We start from the raw sequence: 15,075 nt of genomic DNA on the forward strand, positions 1-15,075 counted from the left end.
ATTGGGAGCAGCGACGGTGCAGTGTGAATTGCATGCAAGCCTGGTCTGTTTTGTAACAAATAAAGTAAAATTGATTAGTAATTAAGTCATGCAATAGTAACAAGTCACTTGCTGAAGTAAATAAAATGAGTAAACTTCATTCTATAGCACTTCCCTGCGTGAGGCAACTTTACTTCCTATGAGACTAGTCTGGGTGTGACAGCTTCAGTCCTCACATAGTTTGTTGTAATTTGGTAATTGGTGGGTATGTAGGGGTGTGTGTGTGTGTGTGTGTGTGTGCGTTTGTATAATAGGGTCACATGGAGAATCTGACTTAAGTGTGGGAAAATGTTTGCAAAAATACACACACATTTTACTGCCAGTTTAGTTTACCTCAGTTACACCCATTACATTATAACTCCTACACTTCCCTCTCAGGTAGAACGCTGTGGCGTTGAACACCTATTAATCAGTTCAGCTAACACAGACACCTCACTGGTACAACACAAGAGCATGTTTCAACAGCCTCTGACTGGGTGTAATGTAATGAATAATGAAAGATTTCTCTAAATGGTAACTACAGTTGCCAAAATACAGCAAACAGAGGATTCAACCAACTCTGTAACTGGATCTAATCATTGTTTATCATTGCCATCCCCATTTAAGTAAAGTTTTGAAAGAGTGTTTATTTTTCTCACTTTAAGAGACAATGCATACCAGAGATTGCATACTGCAAAGGTTTGTTTCAAGATTTTTTTATTAGGTCTATATTTTTTGGCACACAGCAGTGATTTCTGCTGCTTCTCTTGTCTAAAGGTGACAGCAGGGTAGCAGAATTACTGTAACAATATGGGTGTGTTGAATTTAAGGAATCTAAAACTGGTCAACACTTGCAGGTACAGAACCCACTGAAACAATATTGGAATATTTTCAAACATCATACAGAGTTGCCATGACAGCCTGCTGTTTGTGTAGGCTCTGATATTTACTGAAAATGAGCAATGCTACACTCTCAAGCTGGAACAAGAACATGCATCACACAGAATAATGAACTAAGACAAATGCCAACTTGCTCAGTGCTGCCTATTTTGTATTTGTAGTCATACTGCCCAGACCATGGATCAGACCATGGAGGTGAGTCACATTATGGGATAGAGAACAAGAGATCTCCAGTCAAAGTCCTGGAGAGCTACAGAGTCTTCTGGCTTTCATGCTAGCAATTGCAATGCTCACAATGAATTATTTTACAAAATTATTGGTTTAATTACACAAAATTAACACAATCTCTCAGTTAAAAGCCTATAGGAGTAGAAGCACTGGGATTGTTCTTGAACAGGGTTGGGAACCACAAACACATGAGTAATCAGACTAATCAAATCTTTATATAAATAAATAGATACACTTTTTATCACATACAATTCAGTGATTGTCCCCTCCCATTCATAACAACATTAAGTAAATAAAATCATATAATGCAACCATTGCTTTTCAATTTTGTGGTGTCTGTTTTGCTATTCATACAGTACGAGTCTGATTCTCACTTTTTTTAAAACCTTAAACTTCACCTTGCTTCGACTTGGGATGTTCTCTCTCCCTCTGACTTGCACTTATCTGGGAGTGGCTGGCATCTTGCACAGGCATTGCATTGTCTAAAAGCAGAGTCAGTTATTCAGTCATTCACTTAACCAGTTCCTCTGTGCAGTCACCGGGAGAGGGGCGAATCGAGCTAAAGCGCCAATCAAATATGACAAATTAAATGAAAAATGAAAAACAGATCACCACCAAATTGCACGGTATGAATTGATTAAATAATTAGTGACTCCAATTTTTAAAAATGTATAGGAAAGAAAAACAAAACAACAACAACCATTGCAGTAACAGGAAAATCAGGTATTATCTTGCACATCAGAGCACTGCATACTGTAGTGCACATACTGGACTTCTCCTATATAAAAAGCCTGCAATTCATCATCCATCACAGGAGATAATAACAAAATACAACACAAATAAGTAGTAAATAAGTAAATATAAGTACATACGTAGAATATTCTGTGTATTATACTGGGGTTGCTGTATTATAGAATCACATGGATTTAGAAATGGCATCTTGTCTAACTAACTTGCATTTCTTTGAAAGAGAAGCAAGATAAGAGCACGGAATAGAGCATGACAGATCTGCAGAAGGCTTTTGATACTGGGAAAAAGGGTGCAGGATTTAATCCAAGTGCACCTTGATTAAGAACTGGTTATTGAGCGTATAACATGGAGCACTGATAAGGGGAGAAGGCTTAAACTTAGGGGAGATAATCAATGGAGTACAACAGAGATACACACAAGGGTTGTTATAGCCTATATCTTGGGTTGTATTCATGACCTAGAATGGCACAGTTCTAGAATGTACTTGTTCAATTTCTAGACACACAAACGGGGGTTGCGAACACTGTAACTCCAAGCAAAGGAAACACACAAGGATATATGACCTACTCAACACATGGAAATCAAATTTATTTTTTTATAATTCCACAGTGATTCAAGCTAATGGGAACAATGTAGGCCATACATATTCAATGGGAGAAACTGAAATTGAAGAAGCAACCTGCGAGTAGAGTTCAGCATCATGATCATCCAGAGGACATTATGATTTACAATGGCATGTTAATGCTGTGTCAGACACATCCTGAAAGGTCTCGGCAGAACTCAAGCCAAAGGACATCCTCAACTTCAATGGTCATTAGAGACTCTAAATGCACAGGTAGAAAAAGAAAAAGAGCCGGAGCATTCAGGACTAAAATGATACAATAAGGGTCAGATCAAGCATCCACACGTTGTCTCTCAGATAAATTTGCGTTTTCTTTTCTTTTTCTACGTGTATGCTTTTTTTTTTCTTTGCTTAAGCTGAAAGATATTTGCCTGATCAGTTGTTGTGCCGCTGTGCAGCCACACCCATGTTCATAACTCTGAGAGGTGGGTGTGGGGGTGGGGAGGAGTATTGCGATCTCCCATTGCTCGGCTGCCGTGGAGAAAACTCCATCAGAAAGCTGTCCGAGAAAAAGTGAATCTGGTTACCATTTTCAAGGTAGGTGAGTTTTTCCTCTGCTCTTTTTCCTGCTCTTATGCATGCATTGGTCTAATTCTGTTGACTCTCAATAGACTTGAGAGAGGACATAGAACAAACTGTTTAATATAGAAACTGGGTACAAACGGATAGATTCATTTAGTGGTGTATGCTTTCACAAGATTGGGATATCTGTACTTCACTTTGGAAGCAGAAAGACAACCATACCTTGCATTGGCTTTGTAATCTTTTCCCTGGTGGAATCTGTCCAAGAAAGAGGCAATTTCTCTTGTGTCTGGGAGGCACGTGTGGATGAGTGATAAAAGTACTGCTGTTAAACTTCATTATGGTAAAAACAATCAGAAAAAAGGTGACAACAAAAGCATGCATAGAGTGCAGACACTCTCTCAAAACTCAACCTACAGATCAAATCTGGGACTGAACTGAATAGGCAGAAGCATTCATGTTTTAAACTTTTATGTTAGTTCTGTTATTATAACTGCAAAAACAGGATTTTACGTGGCGCAATATTTTGGTAATTCATATTAACGATCTTCTATTTCACAAGGCAATGCAACACCAACTGTGCTCAGTAAAATGCCACGAACATGCATTTAAGTAGCAGTGTCCACCTTCATTCATTTTCATGGTTTGTAACCAGCCCACTGACAAGCCACACTGCTAAAGCATTCTTGTGACGTTTTAGCTCAGAGCACCCAACCCATTATTAGCAACTTTACTTTTTTCTTAAATATAACACTGCTTTCCGTTTTGCAGATCTAACGTTACACACATAATTCTCCAGCAATGCCAGAAACGGCCGAGGCCTTGTCCGCCCTGCTGACAACCAACCGCAATGTTGCGATTGAAATCACCAACCTCAGCAGCAAATTCTGCTTAATTAACCCCAGGTAAGCCTGAAGAAAACCTCTGGGTTTATTTTGTAACTTTTGGTTTCTGGCACATTCACCCAATGCATTCGTATGGAAATAGTTTCAATCATACAATATCAGGTGTATCTTGGATTCTAAGTGTCACTTTGTTTTCACATTTTTTGGAGTTCACTGTCCTTGCCTATTTTTTTTTCGCCTGAGGGGATAGCTGAGGGTTTGATTGAAATATGTGATTTTTAATTTAATTTTAATTATCATGAGTCAGGGCCATATTGATGTTTTCTAATTTAAATAGATTATTATTTATTTTTGCAAATGAAAATGCAATATACTGCAGCTCCAAAAGCTTGTGTCTCATAATATACACCCATTTCAGAGTGGAAATTAAACCTGCTGGTAAAAGCGGATGCGATTATTTGGAATCAGATACATTTAATTCCAGGGTTTCTACATCTTTCCACGTCCATAATGACTAAAATGGTGCCAGTCAAGAGTAATATTGAAGCAGTTGTGTGGCTTGATAGGCACTCAGTTCTGCCCATAACCATTTAACAAACCAAACAGGTTTGATCCACTGCACACCCTCTAAATAACTGCAACTGCATAATTGGAAGAGATGTTTTGAAAACTTTTGGATACAACATGTACATTTAATTTTACTTTCAAATCTTAGCTGGTTGGTGTGCTACTGGCCACACGCTGTGAGGCAGCATCTCATCAATGTGTGTAAAGTGCTTTATTCATAAAGAGCCAGGTTGTGCCATGATGGTGTACAACCTGCTACTGCAGATCTGAGTGTGCAGATCCTCAGCTCATGTACCTTTATCCAGAGACCCATCTTGTTGTTGACCATGTTGGCCATGTCCGGTTTCCCCAATTGTTGTCTGTCTCTTCTCTTTTAAGGGTCTACACCCAAAAGGGGTTCAACCACAGTCCCCCTCAGCCCACCATCAGGACCACGATGATGGAAGTGTGCTCCTTCACCAAGGACGACAACACCGCCACGGGCAGCGTGGGCATCCTGACCTACGACCTCTTCGACATGATGGGGCGCCTCTGCACCGAGTGCATCGCTATCATGTTCTCGGTGCCCTACGACTACAACCTCTACAAGAACTGGCTGTCCATCGGCATCTTCGAGAACAGCCGCAAGTGTGACGAGGCGCTGTACAAGCTGATGTACTACGAGAAGGACTTCACCAACTTCGCTCGGGCCGAGGCCACGGGGGCCGGCTTGGAGTACAAAGGCAGGATGGTCGACCTCAGGGCCACAATGTCCCCCAATGGCAAGGCAATCCTCAAGCTGGAGGTGTACGACAAGATGGACTAGAGTGACGGGGATGCAATGAAATGGGAGAGGGTTATGTTCTATTAAACTAGGCCACCCTCCAATCCTGTCATTTCTCTCTAGAAACACCTTTGTTTTATAAATTCAAGATCCTGTGTTAAACAGCTAATAATAAAAAAAGATGCTTTGGAAAGATGTGGTGTACATATTCCATTAAACAGGGAATTACAGCAAATATTGGATGAATCACCACTAGCTATGTCGGCTGACATTTACATAGAAAGGCCAATCAAGTAAGCATTTTGCAATCTCATCATTTTGCACTGTACAATATCACACCAGGCAGTACAATCAGTTGAAAGACATAGCCACTGTAAGTGTTCCACAACTCTTATCTATACCTTATTAGTTCTATACTAGAAGCGATTTAGGTTGAAATGTTGCGTTAAGAAAATGTCAATCTTTATCACAGCAGTAAATGTTCTTGTTACCTCTGCCTGCAAACTAATTTTGCAGTTCTCCAGCTGTGGGAAAGGGAATATGTTACTGCTTTTGTTGCACAATTTGCTGAACATAAATTAATAAAGTACATGGAGGTGTTTTCAATCAATCGTGCTGGTTTGTTTCCATTTCTAAAACAGTTTACACTTTACTGACACACACACACACACACACACACACACACACACACAAAGTTGGTGGGGAGGGAAGGATTGAAACTACCAAAGGCTACTTCCACAACAGCCTTATGCAGAGACAAAACTTGAATGTAATCAGATTATGGCCCCTACTCCCTACCTACTCATCTATCTATCAATCCATCTATATCTATATATGAATATATGTCTGGAAAACCTCAGTCATTTTCAATAGGAGTGTAGGATTTCTAGAATTTGGAGTATATATTCTCACTGTTGAAGAAAAAAACAGTAACACACATCCATCTCATAAAATATTGTCATGAAAGAATATGTTTTAGTATTGTATAGTTCAGTGTACTCTACAGCATATCCTCAGAAGTTTTCAAAACAACCTTACGTCACCCACTCCCATAAGATCACGCAATGCTAATTCCTACTGGATCAAATGACGCAGCTGGCTTTTCTTAGCCTGAAATTGCTCAATGAAAACCAACCATACAGACATGAAAAGGAGTTATGTCTATATCTGTAGGTTTAAGTTTAAAGCCAACATGCAGTGCTTGTTACCTTCTGTTATCATTCATTAAGCAAGAGAAAAAGTTTACAAAATTCCTTACTGCTTTTACAAGACTTGGAATTTACACTTAATACAAGAGCTATACATGAGATATCCACCCCTACAGAAATGAATCAGAAGATCAAATTCAATATAAAACTGGTAAAAATTCTTCAAACTTGTCCAAGCCTTTCCAAATCAGCCTGCGCACAGGTAACACCCCCCGACCCCCCTGCACCGCCCCCCCCGTGTGGAAACACTTTGACACACCCTACCTGTGCCTCATCTTAGGAAAAATAGCTGAAAATACCACCACACCCAACAGTATGGGTGAGGGGGGGTGTCAGGATGTCTGAGCTACTATGTTCTCCATTGCTGTGGAGTTTTTAACTTCATAACTCAGAGCTGCCAAACAAAACGCCCTGATCACAAGCTGTTGCTGATCCTCCTGAAGTAAGTTGATCTGCTTACATGTATAACTGAACAAATATTAACACTGGTGTATAAACGTATTAGCTCTATTTACGGTTAAATGTATGTGTTATTACAGACATGGTTAATTACAGTAGGGGGCTATAATATTCTATTTTTTTTAAGAAGATATTACCAATGGGGAATTACTGGGAGACTGGGGTATTTGTCGGAAGTCAGCCTTTTTAGTTATTAGAACCAATATTGTGTGTATAGATATGAAAAAGACTTATTGTATACTAAAGAACCTATGTAAGGAATCTGAAATGCTGCATGGAGTTGAAAAACAAACTATGCAAACACGATGAAACTACTGCGAAGCACTGCTGTAGATTTGTGTCAATGGAGAAGCCGTTTTGCAGGTTTTTTCTTTTTGGGGGGGGGTGGTGGGGGAAATGTTAGAGCACAGAAAACATCCTGTGGAGGTCAGCTGCATTAGAGTTTAAAAATGAACAGCATACACAAAAGAAGCTCTCCTGGATTTTCAGTGTAGACCCAAGCCCAGCATGGCTACAGAAACAATACTGCACCCTGACTGACTAAGTTAAGACTAATGCATATATATTTTGCAGCATTATACATGAAAAATTTGTCTATTTCACGAAAATGTATTACATTTTTATTGGGATATGACTATAATACTCTGAAGTGGGCAAAATAAGGGAGTGACAGTGAGCTAGCAAGAGCTTTAACTGAAATGGAATCGTGCATGGGCAGTTTTTCGGACACCTATTCATCTTCCTACAGAGAGAGAGGTTGAACTTGGCTGTATGCCTAGCTTCTGCTACACAGATACTTGTAAGTATAGACTTCCAAGGAGAACCAATTCAGAAAAGCAGCTTTCAGGTCACTGCTGAAAATTAACCTGCTCTGCCTGTGTGTGACAAATGTAGCCAACTTCAGTCAAATGTTTTCCACTGCAGGACTTTGGGCACCACCAGCATTAATATTAAGTGTTAAGTTATATTATTATTATGCTTGATTAATAGATATAATTCAGGTGTAGAAATTACAGACAGGAGAATGGAAGAAGAATATCTGAAGTGTATAAACGGAGTGCCAATGGTGATCACCTATAGGTCAGTGGTCTGGGGGGGTTGCCTAGGCCTCCATTTGAATCCGTTGGTGGGATATTTTACTGTTTCATGGGTGCATCTGTCACTACAATGATACAAAATAAATGTCAATTATCATCACCCTAAAGCTACCAACAGTACAAGAATAAAACAATGTTTTATAAAATGTAATAAAGTGTATGACAAATTACAGAGGAAATGACAAAGCTCAAGACGAGGACAGTGGGAACTGGAAGAGCACTTTAATAAAGGATAGGAGGGGTATGGATAATAGTACTTTAAAAGCAGGATGTTTTAATACAACAAACAAACCAGACATCAACACAAATCTAGATATAAAGAAAGTGGCATTCAGCACTAAAAATACTAAACTATTTTGGCCTATTATTTACAAAAACTTAAACTATCAAATGCATTTATGTATTCAATGACACGTGCATTTGACAGTCGTCATAAAAAAAAATACATAAAGAGAGTTTAAGCAAATCAAAATATAGCGAAGGCTGATAAATCTAGATTTGAATTTAAGACCTACATTTCGATTATTTTACTTATTAAAATGTATTAACATTCAATTGAAGCCTAGACCTAAACATACATCATTAACATCATACGCAATTATGTAAAAATATAACCATAGACATATATACACCTATGAGTGTATCTCACACTAGTTTAGCAAGTCGGTACACCACTTATTGATTGCTTTACCGGGGGTGTTGATTTGGTATTTCTTGACACCAATTTTAATGTGAGGTTGATAAATAAACTTCAACTTCTTTGTCTAACCAGGAGCAGCACAATTTATTTTTTAATTGCTGAACCAATTTCTTCAATTTGTGAAGATTCACGAGCATCAATGATTGACATCAGTTTTACATCTTACAGAAGAGATATCGCGATGCTCGATTGGTCCATATTAAGAAAACCTAGAAAACCTGCTGAAGCCCAACACTCAGCGTCTGGAATTGCCCTTATATTATCATCAGTGCTATTAAAAAACAGAAAAAATAAATATTATTAATTTAATGTTTTTAAAGAGTCATTTAAAATGCCACTGGCTGTAACTAGCCTATATCCCTGGTAACACACATGGTTTCTTTCTCTGGCAGAATATAAAAAGACTGCAAAGATGGCAGAGAATGCAGAGGCAATAGCAGCTAATGTCAGCACCAACAGGAACGTGACCGTGGAGATCAGCAACCTCACTAGCAACTACTGCTTACTAAACCCGAGGTAAGTCCACTGAACTGTCATGGATGGAGTATGCATGTGTGTATTACCCTCTCTATGATAAGCTGGCAATAATCTATGTAGATGCTGAGTGGCAGAGGGTGGAGAAGCTTATAGAAAAATGATTGGATTGCTATCTCCCGCCATTACCAAGCTAATGTGACTCTTTAAAGCACAGATGGCTTATAATGCACTACAAATATCGTTTACAGCAAATGTGGCCACCTAAAGCTTTCAAACTGTGTGGGAGACACAGTGAAATCCCCTCCTGCTGCAGAACAGGTTTCCACTGCAGAATAGGTCCAAGGGCCTGTCTTCACATCTCCCTTGATCTCACCTTCCTTTCAAGTTCTGCTGTGTTTGTGTGCTGCTCTCTGTGGTGGTCTATGTGAGCGAGCGCTGCATTTGTCTTTTCCAGGATCTTCCTGGAGAGCGGGCACGTCTACAACCCGCCTCAGCCCACTATCCGGCCCATGAAGACGGAAGTGTGTACCTTCAGCAAGATCGCCAGCAAGGTCGAGGGGGCAGTGGGGGTAATGACCTACGACCTCTTCGAGCGCAACAGGAAGGACTACATAGAGAGCATGGCCATCATGTTCTCGGTGCCTTTTGACTACAACATGTACAAGAACAGGTTTGCGGTGGGCATCTACAGCAGGGGCCGCAACTGCGACCAATCCTTGTATAAAGAAATGTATAACAGTAAGGACCACAAGGGCTTCGTGAGCGCAGAGGCCACAGGCACAGCCATCAATCATGTCGGGGACTACCTTGATATTAAGGCCACCATGTGTCCTATGGGGAGAGCCATTATGAAAGTGGAGGTGTGGGATAAGCTGTTCACTCCTTATGGCCAGCAGGCAATGTCTTATTGAAGCACATACTTCACAGGGTGCACATGGGTCTGACGGTTGGATTTACACTTGGCCATTATGACTAGCAATACTGGTCATCAACAATGGCTAGAAACAAATTACCAGCGATAGTGTGAAGACATTTAAATGTTTCAGTAATTCACATGAAAAGACAGTACACATGTAACACACAGTAGATTTGGTGATGTCATTGCATGTTCACCATTTAAGAAATATTCCTTTAGTTGAAATCAAATTAGGATCAGGAGGGAAAAAAAATAAAGGTTAAGATTTCAAGTTGAAGACTTAGTAGGGCAACTGGACTCATCATCCGCATCTGAATTCATATTTTTGTTCTACAACTTCTGACATCTGGAAAACCAAAGCCTGTCTTGCTTCTGTCATGACTGTCACACAATAAATGCCCAGTTCCAAAAACGATGTTGTACGTTTCTCTCCTTTGCTAATTTAGTGCTACCTAAAAAAGTTCCATCAGAAAAGGGGACATAGGTGGTAGGCTAATTTTATTTTAGTTATTCATAGATTTGTTAAACTATCACTGTGCTGCACTACACAAAACAAAATTCAACCCCAGTGGAAACCGTGTTCTCTGCAGTTCAATAATAGTGTGCCTCATGTTACTGATTAAATCAATAGACACTTTTTAAAACAGGATTGTAAAAACAGTAACCGTAAAAGGGTAATTTACCTGCAGAAAGAAAGTGCTTAATTGAACTCTTTAAGGAACTAATCGGTCTGATTTTGTAACTGGGAGATCAGCTAGACTGAAAACCTGAAGACCTTGTGACTCTCCAGGAGCAGGGCTGCAGACCCTTTTGATAGCTTGCTTGACTGGAGACATTCCCTTTGTTATAGTCCAAATGGCAGAAAACACTGTCATACTGTAACCAGAGGCAGAAACATAGATGCTGTAAATTATTGTACAGACCTGAGAAGAAGCAATTTCCCAGACAGTCCTTTTGGTAGATTAAAACGACACATTCTGGAAAAGAAAGCCCTGCAAAAGAGGGCTATACAGACAAAAGAAATTCATTAATAACCAGTGTGGGTAAAACATGTCTGATCAAATAGGCTGACAGTATTTGCAGTCTCTTCTTTCATTACAATAAGATCAGATGGGGACTTGGGACTGATTCACTTCTGCAATAATGTCAGTCAATCAGTTGAGAAATCCCCTCAGTGCAAGGTAATATTTCTGTACTGGTAGGTCTATGCAGTCTGTCTCAACCTAATACCGCAGATACTATGAGACAGAGCATCTTTTCAAATCTTCTCTGACCACAAAGCAATCAAGAAAACCGTTTTAAGCACATGACATTATTCATTACAAGGAAGTTCCCAAATTGTTCCCAAATTCTGTATTGCAATTGCTCCTAAACGGAAGCAGATATTACAACTTCTCTTTAAGCGAAACTAAGCTTATTTATTCTTGTTAACTTCATTAGAAACATTAATGATAACCATTTATGATAGTTGAATAATGGCTGAAATAAAAAGCCTATAAACAAGAACAAATTGCATCATGATATGCAAAATGGCAATAAATTGTTGAAGTTAAAACATGGTGGAGAGCAAGACATTAATTTAGTCCTTGATGGGAAAACCATAAAAAAACAGCACATTTCAGGTGAAAACTATATTTCTGCCATTTCTCGCTCTCCACCCTCTTTGACCTTGAACAACCAATTAACATCCTTCATATCAATATTCAATATTGAAGTAACAGAAGGTGAGCAGAGCTAGTGTAATCCCTATGCTTTTAGTGAACCCTATGCACTGAATGACCTGTAGTAGTCAATCTAGGGAAGCCCCTTTTATTAACCTGCTCAACCTCCCAGTGATAAAAAGCCTTTTTTGGGAAGAGGTATCTATCTGTCAGTTACAGAACAAAACAGATACTGATTTGACCTGAGATTCTAGGCTCTTGTTGGCATGTTGTTTTGTGGTCTGTTTTGTGGAACCAGTGGCAACAACCAATCTCTGGTTGAGTGACCCCACCACTATAAGAAAAACTGCATGAGAGAAGAGAAGAGTTGGGTACTGTTTGTGAGAGAAACTTTTTTTTTCCCACCCTTAACTGAATGCATCCTCATGCTGCAGAATGATATGCCTGCATTAAAGTGTTAAGACTGGTTGTCAATGTAACTGACTTCCTAATGGTGTCCCACTGTCCAGACATAAACGGGATCTGATCTCAGTCAAACTTTGGGACTTGCTTTTATTTTATTTATTTATTACTTTGGTTTTAATTGGATATTTTCATTCTCGTCAAGTGCCACTGATTTAAATCAAACTATTACATCGATATCCACGTCACACACAACTCAGCATCTCAATGGACGGCTGCTTCCCCCTGCTGGAGGAACATGATAGGCTGAGTCAGCACGATTGTGTTGACTTTTGTCAAGCAAACACCAGTAGCATAAAAACCCAATATCACTGTTTATAAACCATAAACACCTTAAAATATACTGTGGCAAAAGCCCGCTTCCCGTTTTTAACAGGATCATTTCAAAGCAATGTATTATTTCAAGGGAAATGTTGCGGTGCAATACAGCCGCCCTAAACCATCATATTCTAATGCAGCAGATTAGAAATACATTCCTTTGTTGTACGAGAAGCTCTGCCGGGGGGAAAAAGTCATAAACGCTTATTTTACAGGTGGTCTAGTAAATAAAGGCTTTACAATGCGAAGGACATATCAAGAGCTCCGTTTCTGATACTCACTGCGCGCTCGCCGTCTCATTCGTCTCCGCTGAACACGTGGGGCGCTTCAGCCAATCAAATCGCCGCGTCAGTGGCTGTGGGGTTGCCATAGAGACGCGTGTCAGTTCCACAGCGTTGCAGGCGCGCGCAGGTATGTAATAACTGCGCTTGTAGTTTTGGGTTTTAAACTTTAAAAAAGAAAATACATATAGCCTACGCTTAATAATCTAAACGGTGTTTATTTGAATGTGCACAAATTCAATTGTAATATAAAATGGTCACCGGCCTCACATTCAGTTTCTAAGGTGCACAATATCGAAAAGCGCTGGAAATTAATCAAATGCATGGTGAGCTGGAAAATACATTTCACCGAACACTAATTGTATATTATATAAATTCATGTGCAATAACTAAAATATGTATTGGTCACAAAAACGTACTATTGTTGATTAGAGTGATGATAACTGTTGTTTGCTGCGGTCCTAGGCTGTGAGATGGGGGAAGCTGAAGCCATTGATTTTACTGCCCTGGAGAAGGAGCTGCACGCTGCCATTGCGGCTGACAGGAAGTACCAGAGGGAGAACGAGGCCAAGTTTCGGGCGATCCATCAGAAAGTGGGCTCCTATGAGGAGTTCAGGTCAGTGTCAGCTGTTTAAAGTTTTGACTGCAACTTTGCTCTGCTATTACACCCTTTGTTCCAAATGAATGCACTGTACTGTACCTGTTTTGTAAGTATATGATTTCTTCTCCCCAGGGATATTGTGCTTGCATCTCACCTAAAGCCGCTGCACAGGGAAGACAAGGCCAGTGCCCCACGGAAACAGCCATGGAACACTATAGCTTCCTCAACGGCACAGACAGACCGGTCACACAGCGAGAGCATCGAGGTCAGCCTGGGCACTTACACACTGCAAACAGTTCAATCAGTAACCCACACTGTAGAGCTCCACCAGTCTGCTTGCATCGCCCAGAAACCCTTAAGTCTGTGTCAAAGGACAATAGCAAAGAATTCCAAAACAAGTGAAAGAGTATCCCAGATGCATAAAAACTGTGCTGTGCATGTGTATGGCCTCATGATTTGTACAGTCTTATATCAACTGAGACTGTGGGGTTAGATATTAACCTCAACAGAAGGGAAAACGCCTACTAAATTACATAGTTAAATCTGGTAAAAGATTTTTCTACATTTGCATTTCGTTTTTTTCCCATTCTGTTAATATAATCTCTGATATCTCTTCTGAACCCATCTTACTGTGTTGCATTGTGATCTTCAGGATGTATTTATTTTTTACAAAAGAAAGGGCTTTCATATACTTTATCTTTTTGATGGGGGTGGGGTTAGACCACTCTCTCAAGACGTGTTGAGAATGGTGCTTAGGCAACACAAGAAACTATTGCTTGTTGCCTTTCATTTTGCCCACAGAAAGTACAAGATCTATTTCAAACACTCAAACACCTGGTGAAGAGCTCGCTTTGTGTATTTATTCATTCATTTTTCATCCAAAGGAATCTGAATTCCAGCCCAGAACTGCAGCAGAGTTCAACAGAGATTGGCGCAGAGGCACACAGAGCAGTGCAGGGAAATACCATCTCCTGCTGTCTCTGGGTGGAGAGGGGCTGAGGAGGATCTTCAGCACCGAGATTGGATTTGGGCTGCTGGGGGAATTCCTCTCGGTCCTTTGTGAAAACTTCCAAGCCGGGGACCAAGTGGCTGTGACCGCCATCCTGAAAGGATGCTCACAGACCCAGAGGTTCGGGCTTAGCATGGCGTTCCTGAGCCAGTTGGAAGAACAGGTCTGTCGGGAGCTGTTTCAGAAGCTGCAGACACTGCCAGTGCCCCTTGTTGGCAGCAACACGGGAGGCTGTGTCGGGGCGGGGGCAAGTGACAGTGCAACAGACGCTGAAGAAGTTCAGCTGAGTTCAGGACTGGAAGAGGAGACGGAAGAGGAGAAGGATGTCATGACAGAACTGAGAGACTTAATGAAGCTGTACAAGGTGCAAGCCGACTCATAACCTAGAGACCTTAATTTATCAGATGTAGCATTCACTGTCTTACAATGTATGTGACCAGCTACTCCAGATACCCTAGTGGATAACTTACTTCAGAGTCGGCATACCATTTGGGTTTGGATTGAAATAATAAGTAAATGAGTAACTCTATGTAAGCAGACTTTATTAAATGCTATAGTTTTGTTTTTGTTTTTTAATATTTATCCTTATAGTGTAAATGCACTTGGAATCGCCTATTCTACAACAATAAAAGATTGCTCCAGTAGCTCATTTTCAGAATGCTTTGTAAGGA

General features: G+C 40.2%; 3 protein-coding genes across 4 annotated transcripts; all 3 read left to right on the forward strand.

Moving 5' to 3' along the window:
* The first annotated feature begins 2,907 nt into the window (after positions 1-2,907).
* On the forward strand, positions 2,908-5,825 carry LOC136741121 (DELTA-actitoxin-Afr1c). Of its 2 annotated transcripts, none has more exons than XM_066698494.1 (3): positions 2,908-3,059; positions 3,812-3,945; positions 4,831-5,825. In XM_066698494.1, exons 2-3 carry the CDS (start codon positions 3,842-3,844, stop codon positions 5,255-5,257), a joined length of 531 nt encoding a protein of 176 aa, XP_066554591.1. In that variant the 5' UTR covers positions 2,908-3,059; positions 3,812-3,841; the 3' UTR covers positions 5,258-5,825. The 2 variants fall into 2 exon arrangements, with proteins under 2 accessions (XP_066554591.1, XP_066554590.1); XM_066698493.1 differs by having other exon boundaries at positions 2,937-3,055.
* An 886-nt stretch (positions 5,826-6,711) lies between these two features.
* apnl (actinoporin-like protein) lies at positions 6,712-10,487 on the forward strand. Its single transcript, XM_066698498.1, has 3 exons — positions 6,712-6,865; positions 9,072-9,195; positions 9,611-10,487. Exons 2-3 carry the CDS (start codon positions 9,092-9,094, stop codon positions 10,065-10,067), a joined length of 561 nt encoding a protein of 186 aa, XP_066554595.1. The 5' UTR covers positions 6,712-6,865; positions 9,072-9,091; the 3' UTR covers positions 10,068-10,487.
* A 1,202-nt stretch (positions 10,488-11,689) lies between these two features.
* On the forward strand, positions 11,690-15,048 carry dnaaf19 (dynein axonemal assembly factor 19). Its single transcript, XM_066698497.1, has 4 exons — positions 11,690-12,924; positions 13,260-13,410; positions 13,528-13,660; positions 14,280-15,048. Exons 2-4 carry the CDS (start codon positions 13,268-13,270, stop codon positions 14,784-14,786), a joined length of 783 nt encoding a protein of 260 aa, XP_066554594.1. The 5' UTR covers positions 11,690-12,924; positions 13,260-13,267; the 3' UTR covers positions 14,787-15,048.
* The last annotated feature ends 27 nt before the right edge of the window (positions 15,049-15,075 follow it).

Source organism: Amia ocellicauda, chromosome 3, assembly GCF_036373705.1.
Source record: "Amia ocellicauda isolate fAmiCal2 chromosome 3, fAmiCal2.hap1, whole genome shotgun sequence".
Classification (NCBI taxonomy): domain Eukaryota; kingdom Metazoa; phylum Chordata; class Actinopteri; order Amiiformes; family Amiidae; genus Amia; species Amia ocellicauda.

Coding starts and splice junctions, on each gene's coding strand:
- LOC136741121 (XM_066698494.1), top strand. CDS start 3,842: ATGCCAGAAACGGCCGAGGCCTTGTCCGCCCTGCTGACAACCAACCGC. Junction 3,946..4,830: donor TTCTGCTTAATTAACCCCAG/GTAAGCCTGAAG, acceptor TTCTCTTTTAAG/GGTCTACACCCAAAAGGGGT.
- apnl (XM_066698498.1), top strand. CDS start 9,092: ATGGCAGAGAATGCAGAGGCAATAGCAGCTAATGTCAGCACCAACAGG. Junction 9,196..9,610: donor TACTGCTTACTAAACCCGAG/GTAAGTCCACTG, acceptor TGTCTTTTCCAG/GATCTTCCTGGAGAGCGGGC.
- dnaaf19 (XM_066698497.1), top strand. CDS start 13,268: ATGGGGGAAGCTGAAGCCATTGATTTTACTGCCCTGGAGAAGGAGCTG. Junction 13,411..13,527: donor GGCTCCTATGAGGAGTTCAG/GTCAGTGTCAGC, acceptor TCTTCTCCCCAG/GGATATTGTGCTTGCATCTC. Junction 13,661..14,279: donor CACACAGCGAGAGCATCGAG/GTCAGCCTGGGC, acceptor TTTCATCCAAAG/GAATCTGAATTCCAGCCCAG.